The 16,064-nt window shown below is 55.6% G+C and overlaps 1 protein-coding gene across 1 annotated transcript; it reads left to right on the top strand.

Moving 5' to 3' along the window:
• Positions 1–8,006: 8,006 nt before the first annotated feature.
• Positions 8,007–14,715, top strand: ZNF865 (zinc finger protein 865). Its single transcript, XM_074307239.1, is given in 7 exon segments — positions 8,007–8,513; positions 10,882–10,991; positions 11,136–11,451; positions 11,454–11,504; positions 11,507–11,602; positions 11,605–11,750; positions 11,753–14,715. Coding segments are annotated over 6 exon segments (3,177 nt in total). The 5' UTR covers positions 8,007–8,513; positions 10,882–10,910; the 3' UTR covers positions 14,240–14,715.
• The last annotated feature ends 1,349 nt before the right edge of the window (positions 14,716–16,064 follow it).

Raw genomic sequence — 16,064 nt, 5'->3', positions numbered from 1 at the left:
GCTGTCAGTGTGTGCTCACTGCGGGGCGCCAGGAGGAGCGGGGCAGCAGGGCTGGGAGGGCAGGCCGGGCTGAGGGGGCCAGCCCTCAAACGCGGTGCTGGGGCTCCGAAGGAGGCTCAACAACCCTTGCAGAGAGGGCTTGAGAATGAGGGAGGCAGAAGGTCAGGTGGCTGTCTGAGCACCTCTCAGTTCCTGCCTGTGTTCTTGGCCATGAGCACCATGGCAAAGTCAGTTCTCCTGGACAAGAAAGCTGGCAGAAGATGCCGGGGAAATGCAGCTGGGAGCCAGGGTGGGAAGGGTCATCCTGGAGAGAGCCAAGAGAGTCCCTCTGGGCGTTGTTCAGCTTGGGCCTGGGTTTCCGCAGAGGGGGATGGGGGAGGCTGTGTGCAGGGAGCCCCCTGGAGAGGTCACCAGGGCCTGAGCTGGGCTGGGGCTCCTGACCTTGACTCTGCAGGAGGCACCAGCAGGTAGCAAGCAGAGCCAGGAGCCAGGGGGGGTCAGGAAGAAAGAAGTCTCAGAAAGGAGGGGATTGTAGCGGCAGAGACCACCGAGAGGTCATGGAGGATGAGGATGGACACCACCGGCTTTAGCCATGAAGAGGTTCTTAAGAACTTGAAGGAGAGCAATTTCATTTGGACAAGGGGGCCAGAAGCCTGATTCTGGAGCTGGAGCAGATGGAGAAACAAAGGAGACCGGACCCCTGTGCTGGGTACTGAAGGGGGAGCAGGAAGTTCAGAGCCGGGCCATAGCCTCAGCCGTTGGTGACTCCAAGTACTTTGGGAGGACTTGCCTAGTCTGAGGCAGAGGATTAAGTATGGCAGCTGCTTTTGGGCTCTACCCTCTGCTACTCATCCTTTGCTGGCCCATTCAAATCATCTTTCCCTATAGCAACTTACAGGTCTGCCCCTAACGCTTCCCTCGGAGCTTTCTCCAGCCTATAGGCAGCCATGTTCCTGAGCTTGGCATTCAAAGTGCTCAAGCTGGCCTCCCTTTCTGGCTCTATTTCTGTGTGCTGCTTCACTTGCTCCACCTGTCGGCCAGCCCCCAGGTTCACCCTTTCCTTGTTTGGTACCCATCCTGGGCCTGGCACACATTCTCATTTCATCTCAGCCTTTGGAGTTTAGCCAAATTTCACAGAGTCCCCCATGGCCGGGGTTCTGTGCTCTGCTCTCCCCTGAGCATCCGAGGGTCTGAGATAGAGAGATGAAGGGGACTTTGGAAGGCATTTCATCAGCTCCAAATGGCTCCTTGTGGAGACATGGAGACAGGCCAGAGCATCGGCCCAGTTGCCCGAGACTTCACACAGTCAGTGGTAGAGCTGGGATTTGAACCCAGCTCTCCCCACATCCCTGTCTCCACTATAGCAGGACTCAAAGATAAAGTAGACAACTCTGCCTGCAAAGGGAGAGGGTTAATGGGATTGGAAGTGGGATGATACAAAGGCCGGGAGAGGGCAAAAGGGACTGAGAAATAAGAAGAGGTGGGGATGGATATCAAGGAAAGTGGCCTAGAAAGTCAGACCCTGGAGGAAGGGCCAGAGAACAGGCAACAGATTGGGAAGGGGGGAGACAGAGCAGAATGTGGCAGGGAAACTTAAGAAGACCCAGTGTGAAGGAGAGCAGGGGGCTCTGAGGATGGAGAGGTGACAGAAGACAATCCCCACATGAAATCAGTAAGGGATTTATTTCATGCCCATCAAGACTGCAGATCTTAAAGAGTATCATGCTCAAGCAGACATCTTGTGTTAGATATGGATTGGAAGCAGGTGGACAAATGGAGATATTATATCATGTAGGGGGAGGGGAGGGGCCTGGCTCCAGTGGGGTGCTAGAGAGAACAGGAGGACAATCTTTAAAAAAAAAAAAAATCAGGGGGCAGCTAGGTGGCACAGTGGATAGAGCACCAGTCTTGAGAATTCAGGAGGACCCTGAGTTCAAATCTGCTCTCAGACACTTAACACTTCCTAGCTGTGTGACCCTGGGCAAGTCACTTAACCCCAGCCTCAGGAAAAATAAATAAACAAATAAATTTTATTTCCCCGCAATTACATGTAAAAACAAGTTTAATTTTCTATTTAAAAAGTTTCGAATTCCAAATTCTCTTTATCCCCTGCTGCCTTATTGAGAAGGCAAACACTGATACAAGTTATAATGTACCATTATGTAAAATCTATGTCCATGTTAGTCATGCTGTAAGAGAAAATACAAGAAAAATAAAGTAACAAAGAATATATATCATTCAATTTGCATTCAGACTCCACCATTTCTTTCTCTGGGGACAGAGAGTATTTTTCATCATAAGTCCTTTGGATCATTACATTGCTGAGAAGAGTTGTTTAAATTGATATTGTTACAATGTTATTATTTAGAGTTGATGACTGTTACAAAGTTGTTGTTCAAAGTTGTTGATTGTTACAATGTTCCTAGTTAGAGATGCTGGTAACTATAATGCTACTGTTCAGAGTTGTTGATTGTTACAATGTTCGCAGTTAGAGATGCTGGTAATTACAATGCTACAGTTCAGAGTTGCTGATTGTTACAATGTTGCTATTACTAGGGCTAATGTTCTGCCTATTTCACTTTGCAACAGTTCATGGAAGTCTTTCCAGGTTTTTCTGCATCTAGCTCATCATTTCTTATACCATAATAATTCCATTCCATTCATATAGCATCACTTGTTCAGCGATTCTCCAATTGATGGGCATCCCCTCGATTTCTAATTCTTTACCCACCACTAAAAGAGTTGCAATAAATATTTCTCTTTTTCCTTTTTTAAAAAAATCTCTTTGGGATACAGACCTAAGAGTGGTATTGCTTGATCAAAAAGTATACATGATTTTATAGCTCTTTGTTCCAAATTACTCAACATAATTGTGGAATGGTGCTTCACCAATAGTGCATCTCAATTTTCCCACACCTCCACTGACATTTATCATTTTCCTTTCTGTCATATTAGCCAATCTGACAGGTGTGAAGTAGGACCTCAGAGCTCTATTAATTTGCATTTCTCTAATCCAGAGTGACTTGGCACATTTTTTCAGGACTTTATATAGTTTACCACATCTGGACAGCACCAATTCATATCCTTTGATCATTTAACAATTAAGGAATATCTCTTATTTCTACAAATTTGACTCGGTTTTCTATATGTTTGAGAAATGAGGTCTTTATCAGAGATGTAAATTTTTTTTCACCGTTATGATTATTATGAATTTCCCTCCATTCTATTCTTCTCTCTCCTTTATCCCACTCTCTCTTCTTCTACCCTGTCCATCCTCAAAAATGTTTTGCTTCTAATTTTTACCTCTCCTGATCCATATTGGGGGACAGGGAAATTTCCTAGGGTCAGCTCAGATGATGCCTTATCCAGGAAGCCTTCTGGGCTGCCTCCAGGAGAAAGTGTATCCTCCCCACCCCCACCCCTCTCTCTCTCTCACATACACGTACACGTACACGTACACACATACACACACAAAATCTTCCTGAAATGCTTTGTACCTTATCTCACATTTTGCCTCTTCTAAACCTCATTTTTCCTGACATCTCTGAAAATTCCCTCTTTCCCCTCCCTCTCAGCTGAGGCACTGCCTCCAATTTTATTTAAAAATTTAGGCCATTCTCCCACATATTCCTTCCACTTTTTTTTATCTCCTATCACTCAAGGTGCCATCTGCCACTCTTTCCTTCTTCTCTCCTAATGTTACATAACAAAATGGCTTTAGTCTTTACCAAGGCTAACCTCTATAGCACATTTCATCCCCTTTTCTTCAAGAGATTGCACCTCATTTCTCTATCATGTATCTTCAATCTCCCTCTCTATTGGCTTATTCCTTAATATGCCCATGACTTCTTCATCCTAAAAAAAAAACTTTTACTTGATTCCTGTATCCCTGCTGTCTATGGCCATATATCTCTTTATATCTTTTGTGGCTTTGTAGCTAAGTTCCTGGATAAGGCTATCTACACTAGGTGCTTCCACTTTCTGCCCTCTCACTTTCTTAACCCTTTACAATCTGGTTTCCAACCCTATAATTCCTCAGAAAGTGCTCTCTCCAGAGTTACCAATGACCTTTTAGTTGCCAGATCCAATGGCCTCATTTTCCTTGACCTCCCTGTAACCTTTAGCACTACTAATCACTCTCTCCCTTTTAATACTCTCTTCTCTAGGTTTTTAGGGTCCTCTCTTCTGCTTCTCCACCTATCTCTCTAAGTGCTCCTCTGATTGCTTTGCTGCGTTCTCCTACAAATCATACCCTCTAAGCCGTAGATGTCCCTCAGGGCTCTGTCCTGAATCCTCTTCTGTGGCTCTTCCCTACTTGGCATCTCCTCAGCTTCCATGAATTTCATTATCATCTCTGTGCTGATGATTTTTAAATCTTCTTTTTCTGCCTCCAACAGTCTGTTGACTTCCAATCTTGAATCATCAATTACCTTTCAGACATCTAGAACAGGGTATCCAGTAAACATCATAAACTTTTTTTTTTAATTTTTAAAATTAGTTTTATAATTATAACATTTTTGACAATACATATGCATGGGTAATTTTTTACAACATTATCCCTTGTACTCTCTTCTGTTCTGAATTTTCCCCTCCTTCCCTCCACTCCTTCCCCTAGATGGCAGGCAGTCCCATACATGTTAAATATGTTATAGTATATCCTTGTTACAATATATGTGTGCAGAACTGAATTTTGTTGTTGTTGTTATTGTTGCAAAGGAAGAATTGGATTTGGAAGGTAAAAATAACCAGGGAAGAAAAACAAAAAACGCTCACAGTTTACACTCATTTCCTAGTGTTCCTTCTCTGGGTGTAGTTGATTCTGTCCATCATTGATTGATTGGAATTGGATTAGTGTTAGGATTACTAGGTGAGAACTCAGGTTGTCTGGACAACCTGAGTTCTCACCTAGTAATCCTAACATCCCTTCCGCAGGTTCACCTACGGAAACCTTGTTACGACTTTTACTTCCTCTAGATAGTCAAGTTCGACCGTCTTCTCAGCGCTCCGCCAGGGCCGTGGGCCGACCCCAGCGGGGCCGATCCGAGGACCTCACTAAACCATCCAATCGGTAGTAGCGACGTGGTGTGTACAAAGGGCAGGGACTTAATCAACGCAAGCTTATGACCCGCACTTACTGGGAATTCCTCATTCATGGGGAATAATTGCAATCCCCGATCCCCATCACGAATGGGGTTCAACGGGTTACCCGCGCCTGCCGGCGTAGGGTAGGCACACGCTGAGCCAGTCAGTGTAGCGCGCGTGCAGCCCCGGACATCTAAGGGCATCACAGACCTGTTATTGCTCAATCTCTGGTGGCTGAACGCCACTTGTCCCTCTAAGAAGTTGGGACCCGACCACTCAGGGGTCGCGTAACTAGTTAGCATGCCAGAGTCTCGTTCGTTATCGGAATTAACCAGACAAATCCCTCCACCAACTAAGAACGGCCATGCACCACCACCCACAGAATCGAGAAAGAGCTATCAATCAGTCAATCCTTTCCGTGTCTGGGCCGGGTGAGGTTTCCCGTGTTGATGTTAGGATTACTAGGTGAGAACTCAGGTTGTCTGGACAGTGACAAGGTGAGAATTCAGGTTGAGATGTTAGGATTACTAGGTGAATTCTCACCTTGTCACTGTCCAGACAACCTGAGTTCTCACCTAGTAATCCTAACAGATTAGATCTTCTCTATGTTGAAGATATCCACTTCCATCAGAATATATCCTCATACAGTATTGTTGTTGAAGTGTATAGTGATCTTCAGGTTCTGCATGTTTCACTTAGTATCAGTTGATGTAAGTCTCTCCAAGCCTCTCTGTATTCCTCCTGCTGGTCATTTCTTACAGAGCAATAATATTCCATACCCTTCATATACCACAATTTGCCCAACCAATCTCCAAGTGATGGACATCCATTTATCTTCCAGTTTCTAGCCACTACAAAAAGAGCTGCCACAAACATTTTGGTACACACAGGTCCCTTTCAGCTCTTTAATATTTCTCTGGGATATAAGCCCAGTAGTAGCACTGCTGGATCAAAGGGTATGCACATTTTGATAACTTTTTGGGCATAATTCCAGATTGCTCTCCAGAATGGTTGGATTCTTTCACAACTCCACCAACAATGCATCAGTGTCCCAGTTTCCCCACATCCCCTCCAACATTCATCGTTATTTGTTCCAGTCATCTTAGCCAATCTGACAGGTGTGTAGTGGTATCTCAGAGTTGTATTAATTTGCATTTCTCTGATCAGTAGTGATTTGGAACACTCTTTCATATGAGTGGAAATAGTTTCAGACATCATAAACTAAACATGTCCAAAACAGAATTCATTATCTTTCCTTCTAATCCTCCACCTCTCTATCCTCCCAGTCTCTCTGGCTTCCAACTTAGACATCATCCTTAACTCCCACAAAAAGGGGCTAAAGTCTTGTCAGTTTAACCTCTGCAATATTTCCCAGCATGTTCCCTTTTTTTCTCTGATACTGCCTCCGTCCTGGCAGAAACCTTCTTCACCTCACCTGGACAACTGCAATAGCTACTGGCAGACCTTCCCTTCTTGATTCTCTCCCCATTCCAGTCCATCCTTCATTTAGTCATTAAAGTGATTTTTCTAAAGCACAGACACGTCTGATCATGTCTCCCACTCAATAAAATCCAGTGGGTTCCTATTACTTCCATTACCAAATACCTAATGCTCTGTTTGGACTTCAAAGCCCTCTATAACCTTCAATCACTTTTACCGATCTCTTTAGACTTTAGTCTCTTCCTTGGATCCCAGTGACACAGGCCTCTTGGCTGATCCATGAAGAACCACCGTACCTCCTCCACCACCATTTCAGCTCTGGGCATGATCTCTGACTCCACCGGCCTGGCATGCGCTCCTTCCTCTACTCTGACTACTGATCTACCTGGCTTCCTTTAAGTCCCAACTAAAATCTCATCTTCTACGGGAAGTCTTCTCCCTTAAATCCAGGGCCTTCCTCCCTTAAGTCCTTTCTATGTATTCTGTTTTTAACTTGATTGTATACCTTTACTTGTTTTCTCCATCATATTGTGAGCTCGTGGAGGATAGGAGCTGTCCTCTGTCTCTCCAGAGCTTAGCACAGTGCCTGGCACCAGGTAGGCACAGAATGAACAAGCTTCTTTCTTATCTGTACCCAAGAGGCCTCCTATCTTATCACACACACCCCCGCCCATGGGAGGAAGGGAGAGTTCATTCTTCAAACCCAGAGCTGGGCCTGGGAGACAACCTATAAGCAGAGCTGCGGGCATTAACATGGCACTCTCTGCCTGACTCTACGTGACCCCATTTGGGCTTTCTTGGCACAGATACGGAGAGATCGGCCATTTACTTCTCTAGCACATTTTATATATGAGGAAACCGGAGCCAGCCGAGAACACAGGAAGTGTCTGGAACAGCATTTGAGCTCCACTGGTATCTTCCTGACCCATTCGCAGCTCAGCAGAAGGCCGGCTTTGTGCTAAAGGCTATGCTAAATTATGTCATGTGATCCTCACAACTCAGGAGCTCCATTTCCCAGATGAGGAAACTGAGGCACACAGCTCGCCCCAGATCACGCTGCTAGAAGTGTCCCAGGATGCACTGGAACTTCAGACTTCGGGCACAAAGCTCTATGCTCATGGCGCCCCCTAGAGGCCTCCACCCCGGGAGGGATGGAGAAAGGCAGATGAGGAGCTGAGAAAGTGGGAGTCACTGAGAGGGCGGGACCACGGGGAGGGGCATGAGAGGCGGGATTAGAGAGGAGGCGGTTCTGGGGTGGAGTCTATGAAGCCGGGGCTGGTCTGAGGAGGAAGGACGGAGGCGTGGCTTAGAGAAGGGGTGGGACTTAGGGGAGGGGAGGGCAGGTTTGGGGTTGAAAGGAAGAGTGGGAAATAAGGGGGCAGAATTCAAAGGAGCTAGGACAGGGGCCTGAAAGGAGGAGTTGAGATAAGAAGGAAGCCACGGGGGGAGGAGAGAGAAGGGTGAGGGTGACAGATCAAGGGGATGGGATCGAGGAGAGGGGCTTAGAGGGCGGGACCAAGGGAAGAGGCAGAAGCTAGCCCTAGTGCGCAGGTGCAGGTGGAGGCTCCGCGCAGAAGGCACGCCTCTTCTCTCCGGTTCCCCCTGCCTTCACTCCCCAAGCTCGGAAGCTCTACACTTTGCGCACGCGCAGCTTTTTCCGCTCCTCCCCCCGCCTTCCCTCTGCTCTCCCAGTGCGCAGGCGGAGGCTCCTTGCACACGACCCTTCGCTCCGTTCGCAGTGCGCAGGCTCGGTCTCTTCCGCTCTTCACCCTCCCTCCCCTCTCCACGCCAGCGACCTCCTCTTCTCCCCGCTTCCAGCCGGAGTCCTTACGTTACTTCCGCTTCCGGTGGCCGGCCCGGCGATCGACGCGGGAGGGGGCGGGGGCCGCGGGGCGGGGGGCGGCACTTCCGGTCGGGCCTTCGGGTCTCCCCGGAGCTGCGGCACCTCCTCCGCCCGCCCGCCCCCCGGTCTGCCCCTGGCCCCGGCCCAGGTGAGTGACATGCGAGGCCCGGGGGTGTCCGGGAGCCGCCCCCTGTCCGGCCCGGCGCCTGCAGTTCCCCCGGCCGGAAGAGGGCTGGGGGATCCTCCCGCCTGCGGGGGCGCGCTGGGAGATCCCCGCCAGGATCCAGGGTCTACGGGCACTCGGGTAGGGGGCACGGGGAGGTCCACCCCGTACCGGGAGGGCTCCTAGAGGGTCGCCGCCCCTCCCTCCAGGCTCGGACGGCGCTTAGAGATCCTTGCTCTGCCTTGAGCGCGCTTAGAGAGCCGCCGGCCGCTGCTGCCCCGGGACCGGAGCGGAGGGCGCTTGGAGAGCCCTCCCGGAGTCCCCCGGGCGCCGAGGGTGTGGGGCGGGGAGGGGTGTTCCGGGACTCTCCCCTGCAGACCGGCCCCTGGGTCCTGGGGTGGGGTGGGGGTGGGACTGTCTGGGAGGCTCTGGGAAGAGATCCTCCCCTGCAGGGAAATGCGCTTGGAGATCCTCCCCTAGAGGGGAGGGGGAGGGAGGTCTCAGTGCTTGGAGATCCTCCCCTAGAGGAGGAGGAAGGTCTCAGTGCTCCCCTAGAGAGGAGGAGGAAGGTCTCCATGCTTGGAGATCCTCCCCTAGAGGGGAGGGGGAGGGAGGTCTCGGCGCTTGGAGATCCTCCCCTAGAGGGGAGGGGGAGGGAGGTCTCAGTGCTTGGAGATCCTCCCTTAGAGAGGAAGAAGGTCTCAGTGCTCCCCTAGAGGGGAGGGGGAGGGAGGTCTCAGTGCTTGGAGATCCTCCCCTAGAGGAGGAGGAAGGTCTCAGTGCTCCCCTAGAGGGGAGGGGGAGGGAGGTCTCAGTGCTTGGAGATCCTCCCTTAGAGAGGAAGAAGGTCTCAGTGCTCCCCTAGAGGGGAGGGGGAGGGAGGTCTCAGTGCTTGGAGATCCTCCCCTAGAGGGGAGGGGGAGGGAGGTCTCGGCGCTTGGAGATCCTCCCTTAGAGAGGAAGAAGGTCTCAGTGCTCCCCTAGAGGGGAGGGGGAGGGAGGTCTCAGTGCTTGGAGATCCTCCCCTAGAGGGGAGGGGGAGGGAGGTCTCGGCGCTTGGAGATCCTCCCTTACAGAGGAGGAGGAAGGTCTCAATGCTCCACTAGAGAGGAGGAGGAAGGTCTCAGCGCTTGGAGATCCTCCCCTAGAGGAGGAGGAAGGTCTCAGTGCTTGGAGATCCTCCCTTACAGAGGAGGAGGAAGGTCTCAATGCTCCCCTAGAGAGGAGGAGGAAGGTCTCAGTGCTTGGAGATCCTCCCTTAGAGAGGAAGAGGAAGGTCTCTATGCTCCCCTAGAGAGGAGGAGGAAGGTCTCAGTGCTCCCCTAGAGGAGGAGGAAGGTCTCAGTGCTCCCCTAGAGGAGGAGGAAGGTCTCAGTGCTCCCCTAGAGGAGGAGGAAGGTCTCAGTGCTCCCCTAGAGGAGGAGGAAGGTCTCAATGCTCCCCTAGAGGAGGAGGAAGGTCTCAGTGCTTGGAGATCCTCCCTTACAGAGAAGGAGGAAGGTCTCAGTGCTCCCCTAGAGGAGGAGGAAGGTCTCAGTGCTTGGAGATCCTCCCTTAGAGAGGAAGAGGAAGATCTCAGTGCTCCCCTAGAGGAGGAGGAAGGTCTTCATGCTTGGAGATCCACCCCAGACTAACAGCATCCCTAGAGTATCCCAGGCTTAGAAGGGACTTGGAGATCATTTTCAAGTAGGGATTGCTTTGAAATGGCCATTGTCTCCAGGAGATCCCTTATCTTCCCCCTAGCCTTTCTTTCCTTTTTTCTGAGGCTGGGGTTAAGTGACTTGCCCAGGGTCACACAGCTAGGAAGTGTTAAGTGTCTGAGACCAGATTTGAACTCAGGTCCTCCTGAATTCAAGGCTGGTGCTCTATCCACTGCGCCACCTAGCTGCCCCTCTAGCCTTACTTTCAACCCATTGTACAGATGGGAAAATTGAGGCAAGTCTGGATCCACCCAGGGGTTCTAGCCCTTCCGGGCTCTTGAGTAGCTCCAGGATCCGCAGCCCAGGCCTTCTGCTCCCAGCAGGAGGGTGGGGAGACCATGGGAAGCCTGAAGCCTTTTACTGGGTTGGGGCTTGGGGGGGGGGACTTCCCCAGATGGATGGTTGAGGCCTGGGGGTGGGGATGAGGAGAAGGGAGCAGACAGAGGGTGGTCCCTGAGACTGGTTTTCTCCATTTACCCCCCGCCTAAATCAGGGGCCATTTGCTGCCCTCATTTTACTCCTCTTCTGGGAGCCAGAAGAGAAGGACTGAAGGGAGACTCGGGGATCTGGAGGGGGGTGTCTGGGCCCTGAGGCCCCAGAGGATGGTGGGATTAGGGAGGAGTCTTTACTTAGCTTCTCTGTGTCCCTTCCAGGGAGAGCCCCCCCTCGCTGCCCCCCAGCAATGGAGATAAGGGAGAAGCTGAGAAGAGACTCGGGAGGGCCTGAGCGGGGAATGGAGCAGACTTGGGGTGAGACTGACAGGGTAAGACCGAGGAAGGGAGACTGAGGAGGAGGCTGAGGGTAAGGCCCAGAGGAGCGGGCTGGGGCGGGGCCCCAGAGGCCAGCCAGGAGGGTTTGTCGGGGCTGGGTCCCGGGGCCTCACTTGACTCCCTTCTCCCTGTCACAGAGAGGACTGCTCTCCCCGCTGCCCGCAATGGAGGCGAACCCTGGCGGCGGCGGGGGCGGGAGCGGCGTAGGGGGCGAGGACGGCGTCCACTTCCAGAGTTATCCCTTTGACTTTCTGGAGTTCCTCAACCATCAGCGCTTCGAACCCATGGAGCTGTACGGTGAGCACGCCAAAGCCGTGGCGGCCCTGCCCTGCCCTCCAGGGCCGCCTCCCCAGGCCCCCCCCCAGCCCCCGCCACCCCAGTACGACTACCCGCCACCGCCACCGGCCTTCAAGCCCAAAGCCGAGACGCCCTCCTCGTCGTCCTCCTCGTCTTCGTCTCGTCCTCCTCTTCCTCGTCCTCTTCGTCGTCCTCATCCTCCACGTCCCAGCCAAGAAGCCCGAGCCGGCTCTGCCCCCAGGCTTCGGGGCGCCCCCGCCTCCGCCCCCACCCCTTTTCGATGCTGCCTTTCCCGCTCCACAATGGGGATCGTGGACCTCTCTGGGCACCAGCACCTTTTTGGGAACCTTAAGCGGCCCGGGACGGCGGGTGGGCCCGGGGCTGGGCCAGCCACGCCGGGGCCCCTGCCCAGCCCCAGCCCGGGGCCCCGGGGGCTCCCGGAAGCGGGGAGCTGGGCGCGGGCGCCAAGGACGACAAGGGCTACTTCCGCCGGCTGAAGTACCTGATGGAGAGGCGCTTCCCTTGCGGGGTCTGCCAGAAGTCCTTCAAGCAGTCCTCGCACCTGGTGCAGCACATGCTCGTGCACTCCGGGGAGCGGCCCTACGAGTGCGGCGTCTGTGGGCGGACTTACAACCACGTCTCCAGCCTCATCCGCCACCGCCGCTGCCATAAGGACGCGCCGCCGCTGCCTGGGACCCCGCAGGCTCCGCCGCCGCCGCCGCTGCCCCCCCTGGCCCCCGCCTCCTCCACCGGCGTGGACAGCGGGCCCCCTCCTCCCGGAGTGGCCCCGGGGGCTCCGGGCGCTGGTGGCGAGGGCCCTTTCACCTGCCCCCTGTGCTGGAAAGTCTTCAAGAAGCCCAGCCACCTCCACCAGCACCAGATCATCCACACAGGGGAGAAACCCTTCTCCTGCACCGTGTGCAACAAGAGCTTTAACCGCCGCGAGAGCCTCAAGCGCCACGTGAAGACGCACTCGGCGGACCTGCTGCGGCTGCCCTGCGGCGTGTGCGGGAAGGCCTTCCGTGACGCCGCTTACCTCCTCAAGCACCAGGCGGCCCATGCGGCTGCCGCCGGCGCCCCAGTGCCCCGGCCTGAGTATCCCTGCGACCTGTGTGGCAAGTCCTACTCTGCCCCACAAAGCCTGCTGCGCCACAAGGCGGCCCACGGCGCTGCAGCCGCCGCGGCCCCCGAGGTCCCCAAGGACGGAACAACTCCGGCCCCGCCCCCCACCTTTCCCCCTGGGCCCTATCTCCTGCCCCCAGACCCGCCGGGCGACAGTGGAGAGAAGGCGGCCGCGGCAGCGGCGGCGGCTGCGGCTGTGGTATATGGGGCCGTGTCAGTGCCGCTGCTGGGGGCCCACCCGCTGCTGTTGGGGGGTGCGGGAGGCCCCGCGGGAGGTGGGGGCGCGGGTGCCGTGGGGCCGGGGGGCCCCGCTCCAGGCAAAACCTTCTGCTGCGGGATCTGTGGCCGGGGCTTCGGGCGCCGGGAGACGCTGAAGCGCCACGAGCGGATCCACACGGGGGAGAAGCCCCACCAGTGTCCTGTGTGCGGGAAGCGCTTCCGGGAGTCCTTCCACTTGAGCAAGCACCACGTGGTGCACACGAGAGAACGGCCCTACAAGTGCGAGCTCTGCGGCAAGGTCTTTGGCTACCCGCAGAGCCTCACGCGCCACCGCCAGGTGCACCGCCTGCAGCTACCCTGCGCGCTGGCCGCCCCCGCCGGCCTGGCCCCGGCCACGGGTCCTGGGGCCGGCCAGGCCTCTGCTGCCGCCGGCGCCGCCCCCCCTGAGGGCCTCAGCTACGCTTGTTCAGACTGCGGCGAGCACTTCCCCGACCTCTTCCACGTCATGAGCCACAAGGAGGCGCATATGGCCGAGAAGCCTTACGGTTGCGATGCCTGCGGCAAGGCTTTCGGCTTCATCGAGAACCTCATGTGGCACAAGCTGGTCCACCAGGCGGCCCCGGAGCGTCTCCTGCCACCCCCGGCCCCTGACGGGCCCGGCCCCGACACCCCGGCCGCCGGCCTGGACAACGGGCTGGCCGGGGAGGTGGGGGCGGCCGTGGCGGCCTTGGCCGCCGGGGCCGCGGGGGAAGAGTCAGGGACGGGCGTCGGGGCGGGGGCCGGGCCCAGCCCCGGGGGCCCCGAGCGCTTCAGCTGTGCCACTTGCGGCCAGAGCTTCAAGCACTTCCTGGGGCTGGTGACCCACAAGTACGTGCACCTGGTGCGGCGGACGCTGGGCTGCGGCCTGTGTGGCCAGAGCTTCGCCGGCGCCTACGACCTGCTCCTGCACCGCCGCAGCCACCGCCAGAAGCGTGGCTTCCGCTGCCCCGTGTGCGGCAAGCGCTTCTGGGAGGCGGCACTGCTGATGCGCCACCAGCGCTGCCACACGGAGCAGCGGCCCTACCGCTGCGGCGTCTGCGGGCGAGGCTTCCTGCGCTCCTGGTATCTGCGGCAGCACCGCGTGGTGCACACGGGCGAGCGCGCCTTCAAGTGCGCCGTGTGCGCCAAACGTTTCGCCCAGTCCTCCAGTCTGGCCGAGCACCGCCGCCTGCACGCCGTGGCCCGGCCCCAGCGCTGCGGTGCCTGTGGCAAGACCTTCCGCTATCGCTCCAACCTGCTGGAGCACCAGCGGCTGCACCTGGGCGAGCGAGCCTACCGCTGCGAGCACTGTGGCAAGGCCTTCTTCTACCTGAGCTCGGTGCTGCGGCACCAGCGGGCCCACGAGCCCGCGCGGCCCGAGCTGCGCTGCCCAGCCTGCCTCAAGGTCTTCAAGGACCCCGGCTACTTCCGCAAGCACCTGGCCGCCCACCAGGGCGGCCGGCCCTTCCGCTGCTCGGCCTGCGGGGAGGGCTTCTCCAACACGTATGGCCTTAAGAAGCACCGTCTGATCCACAAGGCTGAGAGGCTGGGAGCCGCCGCCGCCGCCGGGGCCAAGGAGTCCTGAGGGGGTCGGCCCCCCGGCTCTCCCGCTTCTGGGCATCGCTGACCGGCTTGGAGGGGGGCTTTCCACCTGCCGACCCCCCACCCTTCTCCCCAAGCCTGGTAGGGGGGCTTCACTCCATAGGGATCTGGCCACTCCCAGTGTGAGGGATGGACTTAATCCTTCACCTCTCTCCCCCCCACCTCCCCCACATCCTGGGAACTCTAGGACCCCCCTAACACCAGACTCCCTTTCCATCTGCCCCTTTGTAATACCGCCCCCCGACCCCGTGCCCGAACCTGTAGGAAATGAGGCTCGTTCCCACCCACCCTGATCACCACCACCACCATCTTGGAATCTGGCTGGAATAGGGGAGGGGGAGGTGGGTCGGGAGAGACACGGGGTAGGGGGGCTGATTGCCGTTTGGATGTGTGGGGAGGGTGGGGGTGGGGGGAGACGCAGTTTGTACAGACAAAGTCGGGAATAAATATTATCCTTGTGGCACGACTCCATCCTTTGCCCTGCCTACGAGACCCAGGGCACTCGGGGGAGGGCTCAGTGACCTGAGAACTTCCTGTCTTTCCAGTCCCAAGATGCCCCTTTTCTATTAGTTTTCTCCCCGCACTTCCAGCCTTAAGAAAAAGCCCGAGAAGGGGGTCCCTTGACTCCACGCTTCCTCTCCCTCCCCAATCTCCCAGCTAGAGCCAGAAGCAGCATCCCGAGGCAGAGTTCCGCTCGGCCCGTCGACCTCCACGGGTCGGTCCCGGCTCTTGTCTTGCCAGCATTTGGGGGAACTGGCGATAGGGAGAAGTCGCCTCGAGCCCCGCTTGACCCTGACGTGACCCAGCTCTGGCCCTACCTCCCATGTGACTTTGGGAAAGCACCTTGTGCTGTGGAAGTCTCTCAGACCTGGCCTCTCCTCTCTATCTGGACCCTTCATCAGCCCCTCTCACAGGCCTCCTCTTCCTTATTCTCCTTCAGTCTTCCAAGTCAGTCTTCCAAAAGCTCAGCTCCAACTGTTCCTCCACAGCTCAAGAAGCTCCAGTGGCTTCCTGATGCCTCCGGAATGAAGCCCAGAGCCCTTTTTGCCTTTGAAAGCGCTTTACGCTTGATTTCCCTTGGCTTCCTCCCAGGTCGTCGACTTGCCTGTCCACCCGTGGGTTCCTCGGCCGCTCCGTTCTGTCGCCCACCTCTCTGCCTTGCGTCGGCCATCCGTCGCATCCTGTACCAGGCCGATCTCTAGTGCTTCTTTACTTTGTCCTTACTTTGCACTTGACTTGTGTTTCTGTACCATTCCTCCACCCCTGAGAGACACCCCCCCCCATACTCCCTTGCACCTGAGGGCGGACTTTCCCATTCTGTGCTTCCTGATCAGAATATGCTTCCCAGTAGCCGCAGCTGGGCTCCAGATCTGTGCTCGGGGCTAGTGGAAAGAGTTACTTTCTCTGTGGATGACCTTGGGCAAAGCATCGCCTTCAACTTTGGGAGTCCCACGTACCTTCCTCTGAAAAAAAGATGGGACTGGTCGGGAATGCCTCGCGTTTTTGGCTCCCTCAGCCATTCGACGCGTCTTTCTGCCCGGTCCTGGGGCAGAACCAGCAACAAAGGCTGGGAGCTACAAGGAGGTGACCTCAGTTTGATGGTCTCCCAATGCTGGCTGGTCAGACAGGAAGTGCTGCCTTCTCTTCTTGTGGAGCTCTTGCTGCTGACCGCTCGGAAGCCAGCATGGACGGGAGGCTTTTTGTCACGTGTGGAGCAGGCCAACTGGTCTCGAGCCAGAGAGCCTGTGGCCCGATGGCTATGATAGACGGTTTTTTAATGATACCATCTACCCTCGAATCCCATGTTC

This window comes from Sminthopsis crassicaudata, chromosome 3, assembly GCF_048593235.1.
Source record: "Sminthopsis crassicaudata isolate SCR6 chromosome 3, ASM4859323v1, whole genome shotgun sequence".
Lineage (NCBI taxonomy): Eukaryota > Metazoa > Chordata > Mammalia > Dasyuromorphia > Dasyuridae > Sminthopsis > Sminthopsis crassicaudata.
This window is presented reverse-complemented; position numbering and strand designations above follow the sequence as displayed.